This window comes from Hyposmocoma kahamanoa, unplaced genomic scaffold (genome assembly GCF_003589595.1).
Source record: "Hyposmocoma kahamanoa isolate Upper Pololo Valley unplaced genomic scaffold, ASM358959v1 260, whole genome shotgun sequence".
NCBI lineage: Eukaryota > Metazoa > Arthropoda > Insecta > Lepidoptera > Cosmopterigidae > Hyposmocoma > Hyposmocoma kahamanoa.
This window is the reverse complement of record NW_020653764.1, coordinates 112,938-130,160: the sequence shown is the minus strand read 5'-3', so window position 1 is coordinate 130,160 and position 17,223 is coordinate 112,938. Positions and strand designations below refer to the sequence as shown.

General features: G+C 35.3%; 1 protein-coding gene across 1 annotated transcript; it reads right to left on the bottom strand.

Moving 5' to 3' along the window:
* Positions 1 to 385: 385 nt before the first annotated feature.
* LOC113228879 (cytochrome P450 9e2-like) lies at positions 386 to 16,585 on the bottom strand. Its single transcript, XM_026462303.1, has 11 exons — positions 16,492 to 16,585; positions 14,756 to 14,952; positions 10,927 to 11,090; positions 9,816 to 9,953; positions 9,424 to 9,626; positions 8,592 to 8,727; positions 6,956 to 7,051; positions 6,150 to 6,371; positions 5,076 to 5,176; positions 3,599 to 3,767; positions 386 to 814 (listed from the first exon to the last, which is right to left on the bottom strand). Exons 2-11 carry the CDS (start codon positions 14,950 to 14,952, stop codon positions 642 to 644), a joined length of 1,599 nt encoding a protein of 532 aa, XP_026318088.1. The 5' UTR covers positions 16,492 to 16,585; the 3' UTR covers positions 386 to 641.
* Positions 16,586 to 17,223: the final 638 nt, after the last annotated feature.

Genomic DNA, 17,223 nt, shown 5'->3' with positions numbered 1-17,223 from the left:
AAAAAAAACAATAATTGATGAATTAAGATTTTATAGTCTGTCCTTTTTGAAGATGGGTTAAAATGACAGTTCATTGCGTAAAAATGTTGCCAGTTGCGAGCAGCTAGTGATTGCAGTCGATAAATATCCTATCGACTACCGACTGAATATTGGTCACGCTTTTGGAATAAACAGCCAAACTTGTTTAATTTGAATCTTCCTCGACCCATTATTCATCCAATTACCGAGCACAAGTTCATTTGAATAAATTTTTGTAAGTTCATACATACATACACTGTATTTAGAAATATGTTTATAAAAAATGCAAAGAGGAAACATATTTGAAAGTTTTTCATTTTAGTTCAATATATTTATAACCAAATCCGGCTATTTTTGTTAAAATGTACATGAATAAAAATTGAACTTGATATTAGTAGGCCAACTGTCAAAATAAGAATCAAGAAGGAAAAAATAACGCAATTAGTAATTATTTGAACGTCTTAACATTCACAATTCAGTCGTGTTTGGCAAAATTCTTCTTACACAATCTGTTTATGAAATTATCGACAACAAGTACATAATTATACAAAATTTTGTGAAATCTGGCAACCCTACAAATGTCATAATCTTCAGTCTTCAAAAAGGATCGACTATACATTCATTTACACCTGATTCCTAGCTTTAAATCGGAGCCAATTACCCCCCTTCAAACGAATGTTGATCGAGGACGGATTCAGCTTTGGAGGTATAATAGTCTTGTCCGATGGCGAAATTTCGATGGCGTTTAAGAGTTGATATACCATTACTTTCACTTCGCAGAGGGCGAATCTTGATCCTGTAAATTAAGCAATAGTTATTGTATACTGAAAGTGATATTATATTGTTGTTCCGCTGATGTGTAAGGATAATTAGAGGCTTTAATTAGAGCCAATTAGAAGTGTAGCCTACTTAGTACTTAAATATATATATACATATTTACATTTCTACATATTTACTGAACATACGTAAACTGTGCACTTTATATCTACACAACTATAAATTTGTGTCGTACAATGAAAACGCGCAACGCGATGAGCGAGCCGGACCAGTTTCTATTGTTTAGAACACGCAGTGTGCGCGTGCACTTCCGACGCGCATTCGTAACCAGTCGCTTTTGAATCAACTCTCGCGACGCCCGTATCGCCTGTTCACCGCGTACATGTACATCGCGTATATGTTTCGTGATCGTGTGTATACCGCGTATAAGTTCTGTGTCGTAGTTTACTCATTCTTCCGTACTCCTTCTTTTCTGTGTATCTTAGCTGTAAACCTGTGTGAACTTCCTATCTTTGTGGTGTAAAAAATAAACTAAATTAATAATATTTGGACTCCGTTCTTTCGTGCTTTTACTCCAGTTCAAGATAGTTATCACCCGATTGCGGCCGACTCCTTACAGAAGTTTTGAATACCGTCAGAAAACGCTAGCTACAGTACTTTGGTCATATAACGCGCAATGATAAATGTGACCTGGACCCCGATTCAGAACTCTTCGATATTTTAACCGAATCGTTCGATTGGACATCGTTCTCGAATCGATGGGCGCTTTCCGAGCTATTCAGAACATTCGAGTTAAAGGTTCGATTCGGATACGATAGAGTTATCCAACAGGCTTTACGGAGTTAGGCGGTGAAATAGGTTATAAGAAAAATTAAAATCCTTTTATATACATTTTTAACACTCTAAAGGCGTAAGGAATGCATTAGTCTTGCATCCAAAAAAATTAATAAAATTGAATAAAACCCAAACTTTATTTACAATAATAAGAGATTTCCATATTACATTCTTGCTTTTTAAACAATAGGACAATCTGTAACTTTCATTCCAAAACTGTGTTCTGAATAACGTTTGTAGCCTTTGCCGGTTGAGAAGTTCGAATAATCGTTAGGGTGTGACGTCACTTCGGTTCAGTCTCGAATACGTCAGTTTGACGTTCGATTCGGGTATTGTGAATAATAATCTCAGTACAGAGTACTAAAAAAACCGACCTCAAAAGTATGCGGAATTACGTCTATTTGCTAAGTTTTATTGAAATATCTCCTAGTTCGCCACTATACAGGACTTGACACTGGATAATAATAATTGGTTCTCACTACTCAAAGTATATTGAGAGAAAAACGCCTTCAATTGGAGAAATAGCAAAATCAACCATTAAAGTAATTGCTCCTAAAGTAATGTTAGGCGCTATTTATGAAAATGAATCTTGATGCGTGAACAGCCACCCTTCGAGGTGGATGATTTTCTTCAAAATGAAATGGGACCACTATGGTACTCCTTTCCAACAAAAAAAGAATCATGAAAATCGGTTCACAAATACCGGAGTTATCGCGTAACAAAAAAAAAGGAAAAAAAAGAACATACAGTCGAATTCCGAACCTCCTCCTTTTTTGAAGTCGGTTAAAAATGAAAAGAAATCGGTCGACAACTGAGTTATCGTAAGGTTCTGAATCAACCCCCTCATCCGATTAATCATGCAAGGAAAAATCCAGGGAAAACGACCACCTGGAAGAACGCATACTTTGTGCGCGGACATGGTTGAACCTGAGCACAAGATCCTTGTTCTGTGCTGTGTCTAAAATACTGATATGAGATCTCCTCAAGGAAAAAAAGTATTGGGCTCGGGTTCACATTTTTTTCTCAAAGGTGATCCATATCTAGTTGCGGCTGTTTAATCAACTCAATCTTAATCAACTTTTTTTTTCCTAATTATGTGCAGTTACTTTATTAATAGATTAGAAAAAAATAAACTACGATACAACCTTTTTAAAGGCGTGTTCCTAACCCTGATTTAAATAGTGCGTTACAAATCGTGACGTAATACCATTGGCATTGCAAAAACAGTGTATGTCAGAGATAGAATTCTTTGCAGAGTTTGTGAAGATCCCCTTCATAGACCCCAAAAGACCCTTACTCGAAGTGTGTTGGTTGGGTTTAAAATAGTAATGAATAATGGAAGGAAAATCATTGCAATATGCCAATGGTATTATGTTATAAAGATTTTTGTTTTTTCTAAAGTTTATTCTTTTTTACCAAGATTCAATTTTTTTTCCATTTATTTGTTTTCATTTCCTAGTAACACATGTTTGTCGAGTGATTCAAGCTGGATTTTGTGTTCTTGTAAATTTTCGAACTTACAGGAAATGTTATTTTTATTACTTTGTTGTAATCAACGTTTAAACTGCATTAGTCTTGCAAGTATTTTTGCTTTGTCGCAATAACTAAAATAATATATTTTGTTTAAATTTGAATTTTTCCAGAAAGGTTCAATAACTCTGCATTAAGTCGACTTTAAAATATATTAATTTAGTTGCTGCTTTGTCTAATTTTTTTAATATTCTGACTTTTTTTGTACATCTAAGTGTGGCAGTGTGTATATTATATGCGTGACAGTGGCTATTTACGTCACACTTGCAGTACGCAGTGCTATCGGCACGCTACATGAAGTCCAAAACCGCCGTAAGTATGCCGAACGGTGTGCGTTACGTCGGGCGGCGGCGTGGCGTGACAAAATCATAAGACCACGAATTCAAAATGTCATTTGAGCACACTATATACCATTTCACGGAGATAGGAGACATCTTACCGATACAATTCCTAGGTCCAAGTCCAAACGGCATATAGGTGAAAGGCTGGATTTTGTGTTTGTTCTCTTCAGAGAACCTCTCAGGGTCGAACTTGTTCGGGTTCGGATAGTACTTAGGGTCACGGTGGAACCCGGCCACGGGGATCTGAATAGCTTCGCCTTTTCGGATCTAGATGGATACAATAGCAATGTATATTTTATATTTGGAAGAAAATATCAAGGGAAGTTTATATTACGCACTTTATGTAAGAAAGCCACACCTGCAAAGCGATTCATTTTCAAGAGGTTAAATGACTGTACGAACGAAATTTGTCAATACCTTTTTATGCCTATGTACATTGACCTACCAACAAACTTATCTGGGACAGTTAATATAGGATCCATTTATTGTTTCATATAACTTTGGCTCTAAATATCTCAAACATTGTCACGTACTTGTCGAACGGTAAATTCATAAGAAAATAAAATATAATTTTTTTATCACTGGTACTACCCAAAGAAATTATCGTTCGAACATTATAAATAACTGGCAATAGTTCAATGCTGGCAATACAACAATTATATATATGGCAATTTCTATGCTTCAAATGGTAGGTATCAAGCTATCAGGATTATTGTAATCATTAATACAAAAATCAAACACTCAGAAAATTCCTTCGATCCGGTCGGATTCGAACCGACGTCTTCTTGCATACCGTGCCAGATGCTATACCAACTAAGCCACGGAACAAACCAATGGACCCAACGAATTTTTCTATATCCTTGCGTCGTGTCTTTGTATTTGGTTTTTCAACGACTTCTTAGTCGTAGGATTATTTAAATAATAATCTGAGTACCGAGAACTCAAAATTATGTAATTTTTATATTTGCCAACTTTTATTGAAATCGGTTACCGGAAAGTGTGCGAAACCGGGTTCATCCCCTAGTTTGCCACCCTTAGAGTTGGAATATTTTTTTTAAATTTAAATAGGACCACTACTGAGGTATACTCTATTTCCAATAAAAAAGTTGACTGAATTTATACATAAAAAAACCATACTGTCGAATTTAGCACCTCCTCCCTTTTTTTGAAATCTGTTAAAAATAGGTCGAATCGTCTTTTGCAACTTTGCATACCAACCAGAATCTTATTATAGATTCCGGTAATGATTGATGAAGAGACAAGCACGAGATATTTCGATATTCTGTACATACATTTGTTCATGCAACCACTGCGCCAGATCATAAACTTAGAAATTATTTCAATCATAATTGCTTTGTCTACAGGAACATTAGCACGACAACTTGAAAAAAAATCGCTATTTGATACCTGATGTACGACCACTAGCTGAAATTTTATCAAAAACATCCTGAATCAACGGTCAACGATGCCTGGAAAAAGTTATTGCCTTGAACATCAGAGGTTTTACTTGGCAATAGTGCAGCAGCTACTGACTGAGGAAACTTAGCAAATGAGCAAAGTGTACAAAATACTTACAACGTAGTCGTCTGAGGCTTGTTCATTAGGTTTGCCTATGTTGTAGTCTTTGTTACAGTATCTGTCCAGAAAAACGCTAGGCGGCCATAACCTCAAAGTTTCTGAAGTAGAAAATATAATTTTTATGGCACATCAAACGTTCCATATTTTGCAGATAATTTTTATTAACACGAAAACTTTCGTAAAACTAACAACTGTTTTGCCCTTCTTCATCATCATCAACCTATTCATACGTCCCACTGCTGGGCACTGGTCACATGTTTTCCGAGAGGTGCGACCCTCCTCGACATGCAGGTTTCATTACGATGTTTTGGTTCACCGAAAAGCTCATGGTAAATTTCAAATTAAACTCCGCACAGAGATATCTGTTTTAATGAGATTAAAAATTTAAGTGATAAAGAGAAACTTAGTGGTGCGAACCCGCAATCGAACCCACGGCCCCTGCTCGAGAAGTGGTAGGTCAAACCACGGCGTTTTTGTCCCTCAGTGAGTTTTTTCTATGACATCAAGCGACGAGGTTGGTAAGCGACACACCTACCCATAACAACAGTTACAGTGCCACTCAGGTAAAAAGACCGTAAAGATCTGAGGATGACTGCCATTGCGGCTGTCATCTTGTGACAAAATTGACACGTTCCATGTGTCTGTAATTTCACCACCACCTTACCCTTCAAAACCAAAACGCGGTGTCTAATGCTCACATTACCGGTTGGCGGCAGAAATATGTAAGGTGGCAGTAGTTCCCTGGATGAACTCTTTCACAAGGAGCTCTATTGTTATGAAATAGCTGACGCAAATATTTACAGCAATTAATGAATTTTCGTACTGATTTTTAATTTATCGATAAGGTTTGCCATATTAAAAGATTTCGGGTTTTGTTACAAATAGCCCTTCAAACTTCATGTCGTACATAACCTTAGGGTTTTAGTAGCTATTCAGTGTCAAAAAAAAAATTAAAATACCCAACTATACCTTATTGAAAAACTAATGCCGCACACCAAGATTGACTTTTGGTAAATTGCCGTTTTTGCAAAAAATATGACAGAAAGTTTAACTTCATGTTATTATCTTTACCTGAAACAACCATGTCCATATAAACCATATTCTGAATAGAATTATAGTCAAATTTTCCATTGTTTTTGGCCTCGTTTTCTTTGATTTCTTGGTACAATCTCTCTTGTATGTCAGGGTTGATAGCCAGCTCATACAGCATAATGGACAAGGTAGAGGATACGGTTTCGAAGCCGGCTATGAAGAATAAGATGGCTTGGGCACAAAGGTCATCGTCAGACCACGCTGAAATAAAATTATTACTATTATTAGTATAACAATCGAGTTTAAATCTACTTCATTTTCATCACATGACTGAACTTGTTCTCTAGCCAATGAGTTCAATTTATTGCATCTGACAAATACGATTTAAATACTACATTGTGTTCGAAAATTAAAATATTTTTTGTAAGTTAGTAAAACAGGTAATTCATTCAAATCATTTACTAAAATAAATTGATTTAAAATTATAAAATCGAAACCAGAGTGTCATCTGAAACAGTTTACGCGTAGTTCGGACACGTATAATTTAAAGAGCTGTGTCATGAAACTGTTTAGGGTTATTTTCAGGTTAATTTTCGCTACCTAATTTCCGTGACCATTTTTGTTATTTCAGTATTCTAGAATATTATCGCGAAGTATTATTTAATATTCTAGCGTAGTACTATGAAATATTATTTAATATACACGGAAACTTAAAAAATAAAATTCCGTGATTAGGAGCTGTAACGCCAGATAGTATTCTGATGCCGTTACAGAAGTCCCTTCTGTTGATTGCATTAAAATTTTATTTATTTGATTAAAATTGTATTTATTTTTATTTGACAAACCCCTATTGATTCGCTTCTGGCCAATGGATGATTCCTCTACTGTCGCGAAACCGGTATCCTTGTCCTGGCTTGATTTTTCGTCATGAGTTAATTTTCCTATGGAGTTAAAATAACATGTGAATAAATAATTACTATTGCGCTCCTCACAATCTACTCAGATTTGAGAAGAACTCGTATATATTTCTGTTACTCTAGACAAACTGTCAATGTTTGCACTGTTACCTTTTCCAAAATATAATTTCATCACGAATATTTGCCACTTGTAATAATGATTAGAGGACAAAACCTACAGTCGCAGCTGGTAGGTCAGTAATGTATAAAATAAATAATAAAGGGTCCAAGAGACTACCCTGTGGAACACCAGACTTGTTATGTTGTGTTATAAATTGATTGATTATTATGATCACATATTGCATTCACTTTATCACAATGAATTCCATTCTTAAAATAAGTTATGCATGGTATATTATGAAAATGTAACAAAATTAATTATATAGGCTGTATATTTGAAAGTGAGACATATTCATGCACGTCATAGTAAATCATGTTGCAACTTAACATGGACTAAAATAAAATTAGGATATGAGATAGAACAAAAAATAAATCACAAATTTGTTTTGGAGTGTACATGGGAATAAACCGATTCCCTTTACGCTTGATTTCGAGTGCATTGGGAATACTCCCAAGCGAGCGCCGAGTGAGACAGCAACAGTAACAATGATTTCACATCTCTCTCTCACCTACTCATTTATGTTATGATGAAAAAGCTGTTATCGAAATGATTACGTTTTAGCTTATGTTAATTATTTTTTACTTATGAACTATCATTGAAATTATTTACGTACTAAAAAAGATCATTAACTTATTTTTAATAAGAATTGAGGTTTTTGGCGTAGTTAAGAATGTGAAATCAAATTATTTGCCATGATTGATGTTTTAGTTATTTACACTTACGTGGTGCGGAGAAAGTGTTCAAAAAGTCCCCCGTTTTCCACAATGCATAGTCTAGCACGTCGTAGTAAATTTTGTTTTAAATTGATCAACACAAACACATTTTATCTCACAGTATAAATGCTGAGATAATCCTCTCATGCAACAACTTCGACACTGTTCACCTCCTCCGCGTAAACTCCAATTTGGGAACATTTCAATAGCTCGCCTCACACTGTCACCACTTACTGCGTAAAGTCGCACCATCTCAGTCAATTCGACGTTAGAATAAATATCCATTTTGCAAGCGAGGGGCGCATTCGCCACCGGCGCAGTCTTCGGGCGAGCGGAAGTACAAATAATTTACATGTCTTCGCTAGGCCCAGGTCGCCCGTGCGCTGTCTCTGCAAACAGTGCCGACCTGTGCTTTGTTTTTTCGCCACCATGCCGCCGCGCCTCTCGCCGTTGCGTCGGTCGGAGCAATAATAGTGGTGTGCATAGGTTTCGATAAGTAATGTTATTCACAAGTAGTAGTCGATAAAAAAAAATAAAAAATAAATATTTGTAAAGTTTTAACTTCATTAGTTTATTATTTTTTTTGGGTTCAAAGTCAGAAATATAACGCACTCTATAAGTATGTCTCACTTTCAAATATACACCCTGTATACTACACCCAGAAATTCAACAAATAAGCCTTTCATAATACCTTTCTTAGCTTCCATTAGCAGATGTATCATGTCAGGTCGAACGATCTGTTTGAGGTCCCTGTTTTGCATCGTTTCCGTCACCAGAGTCCTGAAAAAGATCTCTGTCGCCGGCGGGAATATAGTCAAATGAAATATCTGAAAATTTAATTAATAAATATAACACTTGAAAGAAATAGGTATTTATATAACGATGAGTCCACCTAAATTAACATCTTCTGTGTAAAGAAAATCGGCAAAGTTAGTGATTCTACTTTTCAGCACAAAGTTAACAATATTACTGTGGGTACCCCCTCAAATTGTAAAAATATATCAGCTATAAATACTGAGAGTTATTCATACACACAATACAAAAAAGTGTAAATATCAATGGCCCAAAATCAAACTAAGATACATGCAGCAACGATTAAAGTATGAGAATTACCATTAAATAAAACTTATTTCATTTCAAAATGGCCTTTGAAATGAAATAAGTTTTTTTTGCAGAAATTTTTAAAAATGTAATAAAATATTACAGCATATGCCGCAGGCGCGCTATAGCCGCGCGTATATATTGCACATTTTGATAGGAGAATTTTGTTTTTTGTCTTTACTTTTTTTTTACAAAATTCGGGGAGCGTAATATTAATAAATAAATATTGCTGTTTACAACAAAACAGAATCTGACCAAAAAATAAAGTTGGCGAGGTGTTCATAGGATGTATCGAGATGGTAACTTTATTGACCTTTTAGTGCAAGTATAAGGGGGCTTTCACATTTTAATTTAAGTGTTATTAGATAAATAAGGCACAAACGTTAGATATGTTATCATACGGGAACATTAAAAATACTCACTTCAGCCAGCTTTGGAAAAAAATTAAATACGAAAGCCATGAGTATCTGACGGATATTAACGTTTATAGTGTTCTTCCCCATCACGTAAAACTGGTTGTCCTTGTCCGTAAAAGAATCTATTTTCAGGCCAAAGGCGCAAGATGCTATTACATCATTCGTGTACCTGGACGTTAAGTCACTCATATCGACATCCAAATATCCCTCTGTAAATAAAAGGAACTTAAACAGAAATACCAAAATACGATAAATTTTGAATTGCAACGATTGTCTGTCAGTACTTTTGCATCGATTACCTTTCCTGATTTGTATGCATAGCGAAAAAACAAAGAGAAACCAGCACGTCAAAGAAAGTTTTTTTTTTAATAAACGATAAATCTTAAAAGTCCCCTTACGTTCAGCTTCCTTGATTTTTTTCTTAAATGAAAGGATCATCTGCTCTCCAACTTCCACCATCTCTGGCAGCATCATCTTCATTTTGGAGCTAGTAAAAACAGGACTGAGGGTCGATCGCATGTCCTTCCATTCCTTACCTGATAACCAAGAGTTTTAAAATTGACGATTTCAGAGAGTTTACCTAACCGCTCACGCGATACATGCAGCCGTAGACGCATACCACACCTAGAGGTGCCGGTGATGATTTTATACCGATTTATCGGATATCGAAGTTATAACAGGTAAAATAACTAATATTAATTGCTATTTCGGTAACTACTCTAGCAAACCATAAAGTTTTTAATGCCTGGGTCTGTCATTTAAAAAAAATAAACAACTTCAAAAATACGTCACGACAATCGTGTGTGTTATTGTTTGGGCTGGTAATTTCGGTGTTTATTTATTGAAAACATACCGTAAGTAGCGTTTTTTAAGTTTACCCTGAATATAAATGTTTATATACTATACTTTAAGGAGTAATTTTATGGTAAACGTTAGAACCACTCAAACGGAATATTATCATATTTACCCAAAAAGTACACCAAAAATTTCATTAGTGCTTTTTAAGTGTAGGATTTGCGGTGTATTACTGCATTTCATTTGAGATGTTTTTGCTGGTAGTACGGAGGGTATTTATTTAGCAATGCAGAATAATAATTTTTATTTATAAAAACTTGCATTTAAACTGAATGCTTTTCTAATTTGCGAAACCAAATAGCCGCCATTTTGCGGTAGCAGGAGCGCATCGCGTGAGCGGCTAAGACACGAAAAAATTGAAGACTATTATTAAACGTTATTTGAACAAATAGCCGTTTATGCGCTATCTCCGAATTACACTTGGATACATTATTTTTTGTTGTAACCGCATTTCTGATTACCTAACTGTGCATTTTTATAGTCAGTCGTCAAACCAAATCAAGCGAGATATAAATATATCTATATAAAATCAATGGACAAATTAGTATCCAAATTTATAGATTTTATATTATGCCACTGTTTTAGGAGAAGCTTTTAACTTAGAAGATATTTAATAGTGTTCTATTTAGCAAAATCATTGCACATGTTACATACCTCTTAAAGTCACAAGATTTCGTGCAAACAACGGGTCGTGCTCGGCTTTGATGACATTGTTGTGATCGAGGAAGTGTTCGAAGTCCTTGATCAGAATCTTCTTGAGCAGCTCGATGTCCCTTACGTATACAATTGGCGTCAGGCATTGGAACACGCCATAAAACCTAACAGAATAATTATATATACTATTTCATTTATTACATCTAAAAAACGCTTCGTAATTTTCGTCAGTGAAAATTTAACCTCGCGGTACAAGCGTCAGAAACATATGTAGATGATGATTGTAGCTCTTCTCACAAATAATATCGTTAATAAATTGTTGCAGTTACTCTTCATATTATGTAAATAATTGACATATAAATGCACAAGCGAAAAAAGAGTAAATAAATTCAAATTGATAATGATTTGAAATGACGTTGACTGTGCTAATATTGAGAATCTCAAACATCATTAAAGATTATGGTGAAAGTAAATTGTAGACTTATGTTCATATCGACAGTATCTAATTCAATGCCAATTGGTACGACAGAAGTTACTGGTTATACCGATATTATATTACGGATATAATATATATATGTTATTGTTGTTAACGCGGAACGATAATTATGACTATACCGGATAATGACCCCCTAGCCCTGAATGACTAGATGATCGTTGTCAAGTGTAATATTTATATGTATAACACAGCCTGATAGTAACTTGTTATAAGTAGATATTGCAATAGTAAATTACTGCAGTGAACGCTTAAGGTGGACTTTCAAGCAACAATGACGCTACTACTTACAATATTTACTAATGGTATTGGTTTCAACGTGTGAAATACTGTACGAACTATTAAATTATACAAAGCATCTAATGAGAGAATACTATATTAAACTAGTAATTTCTCTTCTGGTGGTCTTGCAATACAATAAAATAGGAACTCATATCAGAACAGATGTCGAAGCATAACCAGAAATAGGAGTTGTGACGATTATGACACTAAACATAATCGTCACAACTGTGACGAATGGAATGTGGTGAATGGAAGGATACAGGAGAGAATTTTGCAGAAGAGTGCGACACCTTACACAGCTATTAAAAACTCGCAACCCCGTTCGCCATTTACGTATTTGGCAACAAGATACTGTGGTAGAATTCTCATAGCTGGCAGCCACGGGATATTCTGTCTGTTTGCCGGTTTATACATAAAAGAAAGAAAACGCATGGCCTTTTGGTTGCACGTGATCTGTGATGATTTATTTCGATATTAGGTAAGTGCTGTTGATTATTAGGTAAGAATTTTGTTTTAATGTATTTTTTAAATTTAATTTCTTGTTGTTTGTATTTATTTCTTTTAATTTTAATTTTCTATAGGTTTCTCTTTTAAACCATTTGCTGTATTATTTTGTCCTGTGCATAATGCAAGTTAACAAACGTTCTATCTATCTGTCATATTACTTAAGATAAAAACAAAGAGATTAAAAACGATTACCTATCACAAGGTAGAAATATGATTTAAAGAATTTTGGTTCTCCGAAAACCTTTAGACTTTTATTGAATAGATTTTGTTTCATTTGTTCCAAAACACGTTACGGTTTTTTTCACTACACCGTTTATGTTTCACTATTTTGACATATAGACAGGTTATTCGTTTTCAGATTTTTATTTCCCTAACAAACCGTTTGACCAACGTATCTAATTGAAAATTTTTATTTCGTAAATATACGATATTCATAATACATTTTTGTTATATCATATCTTATTACATATATTAAATATATTAGAATGTGTCGCACAATACAACTCGTCAAATTACAGCACCTCACGTCTTTAGAAAATATGGTTAGAGAGGTGCAAGTTAATTTGATCGAGTTGTAGTCTCTTACTTCGCTTGTTCAGATCGTGCCGCTTTTTCATATACTAACCTAACCTAAACCCACAGGAGGGGTCGAATCAGCTAGGAAATGCAAACAAATTCGACACTGGCGCTCGCCTCGATTCTGTTATACGTTATTTATTGAATACTCTAGACCATTATTTTTAAATTACACTTCAGATGACAGCAAAAACATAGCACTATGGTATAACGAAAATTACGTAAGTGGGACTTGCAGACACAGTCCAGAATTTTGGAGCTCTACGGTAAAATTGCATGGCGGTATAATTTTATCTAAGAATAATTATTTTGTCGAAACGAATTTTCAGTCATCTAAATTATATGGAAACAGATAGTCTAACAAACACGATTAGACCAAACAGACTTCTGCCCGAAGAATACGTATGTGTAATAATTATTCTAATAATAGATTTTCGGACAAACGTTACTTCTGCTGTAAGACATTTCTGTGTTGCAAATTTATACCAAAACTGTCATCGCACTAATGAAAACAGTCGAACCATTTTCGGAGTTATGGAATTCGTAAAAAAAGAAATTCGAGTTTGTGATAGGTTACCCCTATGACTCTCTAATACCATAATTATACCACACGCAAAATAGGCGCCTTGACGTCGAGTTGCGGACACTAGCCCGTTACACCAAGTACCAAGTACCTACCATAATTGTCAAAATCATTTTACATGTTCATACTGATTGTACATCCTATAACATTAAACAAGATTTAAACAAGACAAGTGACTATGTGGACGAACATGCAAAAGAGGTACAAGATTTTAGGTTCGTAGCAAGTGAAGGTTCGTATTCTCTGCTATAAATTACCAGAAACATTACTGTGCCTAAAGACCAAGGTCCCTAAGGCCCCAGACCTATGCACAAAATTCAAGTGGCACAAACAGCGATGGAGTGCTCTATGCTGGGCATTACTCTCGTGAATCGGGTACCAAACGTCGAAGTTAAACAAAATTTTACTTATTGTTACCTCTTACAGCAGGAAAACTAAAGCATCATTACGAATGTCATATTAAATGTATGGGAGCGTTTAATGTTAAAATTTTGGATTATTCTAGTTTTATTTCTAAAAAGTTATTAATATTGATTTATTCATTAGGTAACGTACTTTCGATATCAGTCGAAAACTTTTTGATATCTCTTATATTTATGGAATAATCGCCTGGGCACACTTAACGATTACATCCTGTATAAGTAAGAAAACTATGAAATAGTGTTGAAAGTCTCTTCTTGTTCTTAGGAATTTCGAGGCTGCACGGGCGTGAAAACATTGGGACAAGAAGCGCGCACCGCGCGTTTATTTTTCGAGAATAAAAACTAACTTAACTACCTATATGGTGGCAAGAGTGGTCACATACTCTAGCCCAACGGGGACTCGAGATAATAAGCAACTGAAAACTTTCGACATTACAAGAATATTTACACATTAATTTTTTTTTTTGGTCCAATATCCTATTGAGCTCAACGACAAGATCAGATCGCTCTCTATCAGTATCGGCGCGGCCAGCTGCGGGGAATCCGTGATATCCCCCATGAACAGTGCTATCATCTGCATAACAATGAATATTCCCAAGTGGAAGCATATCATTGATATGCAGAAGGAAAAGCGTGGGAGATAGGACGGATCCCTGCGGTACGCCGGCGTTCACATTCACGAACCTCGAAATGCTGCCGTCAGAAACGACGCGAATTCTCCGCTCACGAAGGAAATCGGCAATCCAGCTGCATAACTGGGCTGGCAAACCGTACGCCGGGAGCTTGGAGAGAAGAGCTTTGTGCCAGACCCGTAATTGTCGTAAGTTGTTGTTACACCAGTGAGAAAACACGGTCTTTATTTTGATAGTATGTAAAAGATACAGGCATCAGCAAATATTCACATTATTTATGTCGCTTTACTTAAAATAGAGACAAGTACCGTCTTTTACACAATATTGTACGTACCTTTGATCAGGAAATTGGTTATAAGCCTTAGTAACGTTTTCAAAAATATGACCTTGTTGTAAAAACACACTCGTCAGAGTGCCAAACGGCGGGACGATTCGAGGTGTCTTTATGCCTCGGCTTTTAAAGAAACCATAAACATGTCGAAAGTACAGAAGTACTGCCACGAGGAAACCCAGACATATCCAGATCAGCATCTGGAAAAGTACTATGCATTAATACTAAATTACATTGAATCGTAACAGAGTCGTTTCTATTAGACCACATTCACAAAGATCCGCGGAATACAGAAACAGTACATTAACCTAATTATAACTAAAATAGGTATTTTTCTCAAACACGGAAAGTTTGTCATTTATGGACCGTGCGACTACTTTCCGGCCAAGGCCTGCAAAGTAAGTATAAAAATCCATTATTGTCTACTTCTCTAAGCTTTTAGATCTATCTACTAACAATGAACTATGTAAACAGGCAAAAGAAAAACTCATACAATATGTTCGTAAATGCCAAAATTAAAAATACTTATCTGTACCGTTTACTATTTAAAAAAAGAGAAAAAGGCGGTAAAATAAAGGGGTTTGATATAATTTTATGTTTTTTCGTCTTTTTTGTATTTTCGTCGTGAAAATAAGTTCTAGCGAGAATGTATAGTACTCTGTCTTAAATTAGCAAGAAGCAATAATTATTAACCATGAAAAACTGTTTGGTAGCTATGAGATAGAGTAAGATACATGAAAACTTATGAAATTTTCATGCACTGGAGAAGCACATGAATCAGCAGACTACTAATTATGTGCCTGTAAAAACATCAAATATTACTTTTGATATTAATTAATATTTTTTAACTTGTTCCATTTTTTTATCTTTTGTTAATTTCTCACATTGTTTGAGAAAAGCACTATATAAGCCTCGGCATGCATACTAGTCCTTCTGGACGGCCGGGAAGTAAGGGATTTCTATCCCTTACTTCCCGGCCTCTGCAATAATGTACTATTACGTTTCGTCCATTAGTTCAATTGAATCTTGCAATTAAACTCAAATGCGCATAAAATCATACAAAAGCAAAATAAGAAATACAGGAACTAAAAACGTTATATACAAATCTCGTTGAGTAAATAGTATACAAATATAGTCCGTGCAGCTCACGTACTTAGTCGAAGCCAGTGACACTTAAATGTTCAAACACCTCGTCATTTCCACACTAACAAACGCATTAGGATGAGCCAGTCTTCAAAAGTGTTCATGCTCTCTACCAGCAACCCCAAAAAACGTGTTCGCCTCATCGTTCTCTATCTCTTCGAAGTTGAGTCCACATATTGGCTACCCATGACCCTGGAATGTGACATCCCGTTCTACTAAACAATCTTTCTCTAACTTTCTGCCTCAGATTGGACTCAAGGACACTCCAGCCCCATCAATATCCCCGCGTGTTGATGCTGTTGATGAGTTTGATCACCATGTCCTCTCACCCGTAGTACCAGCCGGATATCCCAACACGCGGCACTGAGTAACGTCATCCTCGGGGAATTTACGAGTGCCAAAGTACAGACTGTCCTCGATGATCCTAGCGGAATTTGTCGCAATGACAGGGCAGTATGGACCAAAAACCCTGGTCTATACTGGGAATTGGTGTGCAAGTACTCGACCATGGAGGTCGTTACATTAATTTTTAATAATGTAACATTTGTTTATTAATGGAACAAATCAATGTAATGAGTAAAAACAAAAATACTTACCGTATTAATTTAAATTCACACTTATACTCGCGATTAAAACAACAACATTAAACACACTAGTTTAGTTCCACAGGTGTACCAAAACAATGAATGAACAAGCCTCATTTAAACGTATTTATTTGGGACAGATAAAGTGATAAATGTTGCAGATTGATAACATATTTATTAGAACATACTAGAAGTTTTAAATAGATAAAGAATGTATTGTATTGAATGTGTTCGAATTTGCTAGAAATTTTTTTTTTATTTTTATTTTTTTTTGTTAGATTTGCCAACAGAAATACACCATTACACACAATTATAAAAATAACACTATATACATTTTAGAGTGTAAACCCAATTACAGGCAAATACAACATGCGCATATGGCATCACATCGAAAACGTTAATGCTATCATTTTACATATAACAAATAATTGGGCCAGGTTGCAAACATTGTGAGAAAAAAAAAAAATTAAAATGTAATCAGTAAAATAACAGACATAAAAAGAAGTATTACTAATATTGAACCTTAAACACAGACAGAGAGTTTAAGTAATGCAGCTTTAAATTTATACACTGAGAAAGAAAACAAATCTAAATCATGAGGTATGTCAACACATCTACATGTCTTATGCAATTTGTTGTACTCACGGCAAATTCGGATAATAATAGCATTAGAGCCGACATTCGTTCTGGACCAATCAACTACAAATGGACAATAAGTACGTGGCCTGGCGTTACGACGTGGAA